Here is a 7,147-nt window from a genome sequence, read left to right as displayed (position 1 = left end):
ATTAATAAGTTTGTGATCTTGCCAACAGATAAAAGTTGAAAGGGGAATGATGGAACATAAAGAGCCTTAGACGTGACATCACTTGAGATCAAATGTGTTTTCCCTTTTCCTACAACCATAGCATCATTGCCATTGGCAATTGACACTTGAGATGGAGTTGAAAGTTTTTCAAAATTATGCAAGTTTATAGACTTGTTAGTCATATAATCAGTGGCTCCATAATCTTTAATCCAATAATCATGCACATTACCAACTTTGAAAGCAATTGAGAAGGAGTGTAGGATACTTGGGATGTCTCGTTGTACCACACCTTCATTTTCAGCCAGGAAGCCATCAAACTGTCCTAATAGGGCAATTTGGTTGTTGTCACACTGATTTGTAGGTCCTTCACTATCTTCATGACCTTGTTTCTTGTGAAGGAACATAGCAAATTCGTTGATCAGTGCGGCCAGATTAGTGGTGAACTTCTGTGCTCCATCAGAAGAAGTTGTGGCAACATGATTTGCCTTGTAAGAAAGTTTGTGTGAGCCCTTAGAGAATCCCTTGTTGTCCCTAGGAAACTTTGGCTTTAGCTCTGGATAAAGAATCCAACATCGGTCTCTTGAATGCCCACTAGCATCATAATGGCTACATTTTAAGCCAGATTTCCTTCCTTTGTAGCCTCTTTCCTCACCAAGTTTGTGGTTAGAAAAATAGGCCCTAACTTCACGTATATTTGCCTTTAGTTCCAAGTTCATGACCTTCCTGCGAACTTCTTCTCTTTGAATCATGGCACCCAAACTTGAGAAAGAAGGCAGGTCGGGATTCATGAGAATATGGCTTCGAAGATCTTCAAATTCAGGACTTAGGCTTGCTAGAAGTTGGAATATTTTGTCTTCCTCAACTCTCTTAGTTAACACAACAGCGTCGATGGTGTGTGGCTGATACACATTCAACTTATTCCACATGGTGGTCAACTTTCCAAGGTGTTGCACAAATGACTTTCCTTCCTGTTGCAAGTCAATAATATCCTTCTTCAACTGAAATACACGAGCCGCATTATTTTGATTTTCGTACATGACTTTGAGATTTTTCCAAAGAGTCATGGAGGATTCAGCATAGCTGAAAATTTCTGCAATCTTACGATCCATGGAGTTGAGTAACCACGACATGACTAACTAGCCTTTGCATAGCCAAGCATCATAATTTGGTGAGGTAATCTCGGGCATTGGGATAACACCATTGACATAACCAAGCTTTGATCGTCCTCCCAGAACAAGAGTAACTACTTTCTACCAGGGAAGGTAGTTATACTCATTTAGTAAGACATAACTAAGGCGTTGATTTGGGTTGATATCAACATTTGAACGAGGTGATGATGGAGCAACATAAGAGCTGTCACCTTCTAAATTCACTGAGCTCTCTTCAGCCATGTTTGAAGAAAAAGAATAAGCTCACAAAACTCTGAAGAAAATATACAGAGATAGGCCGGTTACGATCATTGCTCTGATACCATATTGTATTTTGTAAGTTGTATATTCATCATAAAGAGAAGTACAAGAGACCTAACCAATATATATGTGTGAAGAGTAGGAACAAGACCTCATATCCCTCCTTGATTTACACCTAAAGCTAACAAACAAATTAAAAATCAACAAGATACACATCCCTTGAATTAAGGGGAGTGACAACAAGAGACTAACTATTGGTGATACCAATGCAAAAGATGGCAGAAAACAGCCATTCTACACGGTACATCAAAACATCACCCTAAGACTAGGTTAACAACTTGTACAATGGATATGCAACCTAACCCTAGTTGATATACTTCTTCCAATAATGTGTATAATGCTAGCAGAAAAAATGGCAGTGGAGGTTGTCCAGAGAAATATATTGGCTCTAATACTTGATGATATTCATGTGGAGGTTGAGATAGGAGGACCTCAATTTTGGTAGATTTTAGATGCTGTTATCTTGTAAAATGTTAGACAACTTCATTCGCTTAATATTACCTAGTTAAACTCATTCTATTTTCTCTTCAGATATTGTTTCTAATCTTAATACCTCACCCAATTCGTGAATTTGAGTTTAAGGTTTTTTTTTTCTTTCTTTTTTTCAATTTTCTTCTCAACTGATGCAGTTTAAGGTTTTTTTAATTATAGATCGATACAATTAGTATGTGAGTGGGCAGGAACCCGGATGTAAGTCATGTGAAAAAAAAATTCAATTCATTTTAAATAAATTTGGTATAGGGCACGATTACACAGACGTGCCCAATCAGTTGAGAAGGGTCGTCAGACCTGTGAGAATGAAGGCACAAATAAGGCTCTATTGTGCTTTGCCTTAATAACACAAACAACTATATTGTGCCCTTCGACCAAAGGACACACTCATAAAGGTCACACATAGAATTATTGTTGCTGCACTGTTGTTGTTTTTCTATGAGCACATATGTTGGTGCTCTTCGGCCTCAAAGGGCACAAATAATTTAGTCCCTAGTGCCCATATTTTTTGTAGTGCCAAGTGCTAATGTGCTATGCATATATATGCAACCGGAGAACTTGTCTAACGACCAATTTCAGCAATCTTGGTCCAAGATTTCAGAGATCTGTCATCGTTGTCAATTTCATACAATGCAAAGTGAGTTATGGGGAAGGTTAAGCCTGTAATGCTCTCGTCGAGAATATTAACAATTTCTCCAGCTTTTTTCCTTTCTTCTTCCGTCAACTTCCCGTAGAGGAGACTCAAATATGGCATAGAACCTGCATCAAATATTTCAGACACGCAGATTACATACGTACATTCCCGTCAACACTTTAAGAAATTAAGTTACTATAAACAACAACTTACTGTTGTAGAAACCGAAATGGTAGCTCCAACGTTGGGCATTTTCAAATAACTAAGAAAAGGTGTAATGATAAGTGAGTCTATTCAAGCTCAAACCAAAACGAGAAAGATGAAAAGGAAACAAAACAAAACAAAACAAAACATCAAGAAAATGAATATGTATTAACAAGGGATCGACAAAATATATACCTTTCGATCCATCAATAGTGAAACACACTGGTAATAGTAATTCTTAGTAATCACCCGATCAACTTTAGCAACAATGTCATCCATAGGAGCAAATCTAAACTTGTTAAGGGCATCCTCACGACTCATCATCTGGATAGATCCCAAGATGGGGATGTGAGGTTCAATCTCCGGCCCACCAAACTCTGCCTGGAGGCTCTCCATCAGCTTCTTGATTCTACGGGAAACATCAGCCGGTGGAATGGCCCAAATCGAATATGAGTACAACCTCCGGCAGCTTTCCCTCTTCCCGTCTACCACCACCATCGCATCTTCATCTTTATCTGAGCAAGTATTCTCTATGCTCTTAAGCTTGTGGCTGCGTCCCATGACCGAAACTATGCTATTCACATAAACAACAATATTATTATCTACTGTTTCAATGGGAGTATGCTTAAGCTTTTTGGTACAAAGATTAAAGAAAACTACGTGCCCATCACTGTCAACCATAAGACACTCATCGCCCCACAACGCCACAGGACTAGACCTACGTATCTGATCATCTGTGCCCTCAATAGTAAAGTGTTTTGTCCAAGCACCCTTAAAGTCATCATCCATCACCCACATTTCATAAGGTTCAGGATATCGACGATCGTTCACACCAAGGGCAAAAAAAGCAACTGATTCATTCCAAACAGTAAGCTTCATATAAAGGTGATCCGACCGGTTTAACGGTTGGAGCTCAGATGGAAAGGGTATACCGTGAAATACCTCACGACTTGTATCGAAGGAAATGATCAATCTCCCATTCGCACGGAATCGATGCTCAACTGCGTCAAATGGAAATAATTCCTTATCTTGCTCATATCCCAGCCAATAACATATTCCCTTGAAAGGCATCTGGAAATACTCAGGCCAAAACAAAGTAGTTTCGGTTTCTAAAGAATCTGTGTTGAGCTCTTCCCAAAAATCACAACCCGTGGTGTATACTACTGCTCTGTGCCGACTAAGAAATCTCCTGCAGTCTTCATCTACCTCTTCAAAATAATTAGTAAAGGTCACAACTTTGCACTCATTAGACACGGGATCATAGCCAAATCCAATATGAAAACCAGTTTCCATATGTTCTTGCCCATCGTGATCATCCGGCTGGTCCAAGGGCCACATTGGAAGGCATGGCTCATCGGGAATACGATTGAATTCCCCAATTCCGGGATTGCATAAAACTAGGCTACTGTCACTAGATAGTAAAACAATGCCATTGCAGTGGCCTAGGATACCAAATGGTTGTTCCGGGACTCCGATCTTTTGAATAAAAGATTGAGGAATAATGATGTCCTCGACACCAACAAGAGAGCAGCTATTGCTATGCTCGTCATCAGTATTATCGTCATCTTTGCAAAACCCAAGAATTGATAATAATTCTTGAGTCTCCTCCTTCTTAGTGGTGCTGTTACACTTGGGGTTCTCCTCCTCCTCCTCCTCCTCATGTTGCCGCTGCACTACTAATCGTGCCAAAAAGACGTGGAGAGTGGTGAGATTGTTGTTTGCAGAGTTGGAGAGGTGCTTTGACACGAAACCCGGATTGTTGATGAGAGCAAACCACCATTTAGAGACACATTTGAATCGCATCAGAGTTTTGGGGGGCAGAGTTAGCAGGATTTTCACCAACATATCTTGTCCCATTTTCATTTTGCTGCTGCAACACTACTCGCGCTCTCCCTTACACGACAAATTATAAAACTTTTTAATTAAGATTTCTAAGAAGAAAAAAAAATCATATACAGGACACCGATTAAGATTTTAGATCAAAACTTTGATTAATTTTTGGAAGCAAGGTTCAATTATACATGGGGTTGTGCGCGTATATATATATATATATATATATATATATATATATATATATATATAATCATCATAGAAACTTATTTAGATTATTAATTAAAGATTTAATTAATTGTTGTAGAAATTACCTGAGATGAAAGAGACCCCCGCAGGAGAAGGATTCGATGGAGGCCGTGCCGGCCGGCGTTCTGTTCTGCTTTATGACTGTGAATGGTGCAATGCAACTGGGAGGGATTTGTTTCAAGTTCAACTTCAATTTTATAGGCGTTTCTAATGCAAGGTCGCACGCAAAGTTTGCATCTTAAAAAACGCCTTAATTTTGTAAAATTATTGACCAAGTGTGAGAGTTGCATTGTTCAAACCCACAACCTCCAACTGTGATGGAACATTGTTTTAGGTTGGATGGATATGACCAAGTGTGAGACTTGTGTTATTCAACCCCATAACCTTACAGTTGGGCTGGCTCGATATCATTCATTATTTGTGGGCGTCATGTTATTTGATTTTAGCCCAGGTTCATTTTATTTTGTCACGTCATGTCCACATGGCGAATGTGAATTAGACAGGACTTCATTTTAGCCCAAGTCATATTGTGAATATACGTTATTCGAAAAATCTGTAATATTTGCATTCTTTATGGAATAGATATGAATCATGTCCATTTTATTGTATCGAGATATGAATACATTGTATCTCTATTTCTTTTTCTGCATTTGGTGGAAGGTATATATGCATCTTATCTGTCAGCTATGCTTTCTATTAAGAATTTAAGATTGTCTTATTACACAATTACACTCATACTATACTAGTATTATTAACGATATTAATTAAAGTATACTATGGTAAGACTAGCCTAATCCCTAAGATATAAATCATTAAATCACTTGCTTTAATCACATATGTTGTTTCCCTCAATAGAAAGTTAGAAAAAAGACCCAACACCATTGACTAACATTTGCTTTATTCACATGTGTTGCTTTATTAACATGTGTTTAATATTTTATTTCTTCAATTTTAAACCTATCGAGTACATTGCTACCCCCAATTTACATTCCATATTAGACTGATGAGTAAGCTAACTTTTAGGTTAGAGTATTTATTTTTTTTACATCTATTTGTCCCATTTGTGAGGAACGCATGGAAACCACGCAATATTAATACCATTTTTTTTCTTCATATTTGTTGCAGTCGTATCAGATTAGGAATGTGATTATGTAAATCCTAGTATATCTACGAGTATCTTGTAGTTACCATTAGGAGTTGATCACCTATTAAGAGATGTAATACTAAAAAGGTAAGGACTTTACCCATCCTACCACTATAAATAAAGACATAAGGGGGTGATACAACACACATCTTATAATTAAATCTCCCTCTTTCTCTCTTGTTGCTGCCGGCCCCCTCTCTGTATTCCTTAGATAGCTCAGTTAAATAAGCCTACAACACGTTATCATCATGCTCTTGCCAGAAGCTAAGGGATGAAGGATCGTAGAAGGAGGCTATCTTCTACAAATTCAAGGGCTTTCAATCGTTTTCTCCCAATCAGGTTCTTCTAAAATAAATTAAGATATTTGGAAAAAACCTTGATGCATGAACCCCTTATATTTATATTTTCCTTCCAATTATATATATCGTATATATGTTCATATATTTTGTCAATATATATAATTGTTCATGCATTACGCATATATGCTATGTGGAATTGTGAGTCAAAGAATCAAAATTAATTTAGAAGTAATTAGGGTTTTAACCCTAGATATTTGAAGAAGAAGAAAAGAAGAAAAATGGAAAATTGCGGCACCACCGTGTTGGCCTGTAGCCCAGCCGTGTGGCGACAAATTGTGGGACGACATCATTTTGGTGTCATTGGACCTTATACGCAGCCCTCTAGGCTTGTTGCATCCCTTGGACTCAACCAAGTTTTGGCTTGGGTTGTATGCTACACGGTCCTTAAGCCCGGACTAATCCAGCCCAAACCCGCACGCCAGAAGCATGTTGGGCTTGTCCCCTGACAGGGGCCTGAAGCCCTGGCCCACTCAAGCCTATTTCAGCACAGCCCGTAGCTTGCTGGGCTTTGATCTTGCCCGGCTCACAAGCAAACAGCCAGCCCAGATGGCTGGGCTTCTTCCCCCGGCCCAAAGACCAGGCTCCAGCTTCGGCTGGGTCTTCCGTGTGATAACCCACAAGCCAGCTTCGACTGGGCTTGTCCCTGTGCACCCCTTTGGCCCAATGCTAGCAGCCTTGGTTGCTGGACTTACCCAATTCTCTAAACCTGTGGGCTGCCTATTTGCAACCGAACCCAAGCCTCAAT

General features: G+C 39.1%; 1 protein-coding gene across 1 annotated transcript; it reads right to left on the bottom strand.

Annotated features, from left to right (window-relative positions):
* Nucleotides 1–2,190: 2,190 nt before the first annotated feature.
* Nucleotides 2,191–5,078, bottom strand: LOC126602085 (uncharacterized). The gene is made up of 4 exons (XM_050268899.1): nucleotides 4,965–5,078; nucleotides 3,016–4,713; nucleotides 2,830–2,878; nucleotides 2,191–2,741 (listed from the first exon to the last, which is right to left on the bottom strand). Exons 2-4 carry the CDS (start codon nucleotides 4,681–4,683, stop codon nucleotides 2,545–2,547), a joined length of 1,914 nt encoding a protein of 637 aa, XP_050124856.1. The 5' UTR covers nucleotides 4,684–4,713; nucleotides 4,965–5,078; the 3' UTR covers nucleotides 2,191–2,544.
* Between the last annotated feature and the right edge of the window lie 2,069 nt (nucleotides 5,079–7,147).

This window comes from Malus sylvestris, chromosome 15, assembly GCF_916048215.2.
Source record: "Malus sylvestris chromosome 15, drMalSylv7.2, whole genome shotgun sequence".
In the NCBI taxonomy this organism is placed as follows: Eukaryota; Viridiplantae; Streptophyta; class Magnoliopsida; order Rosales; family Rosaceae; genus Malus; species Malus sylvestris.
This window is presented reverse-complemented; position numbering and strand designations above follow the sequence as displayed.

Excerpts from the sequence above, each read along its gene's own strand:
- LOC126602085 (XM_050268899.1), bottom strand. The coding sequence starts at position 4,683 with ATGAAAATGGGACAAGATATGTTGGTGAAAATCCTGCTAACTCTGCCC. Across the intron at positions 2,879-3,015 it reads CACTATTGATGGATCGAAAG|TTATTTGAAAATGCCCAACG; the intron begins GTATATATTTTG and ends ACCTTTTCTTAG. Across the intron at positions 2,742-2,829 it reads CCATTTCGGTTTCTACAACA|GTTCTATGCCATATTTGAGT; the intron begins GTAAGTTGTTGT and ends TATTTGATGCAG.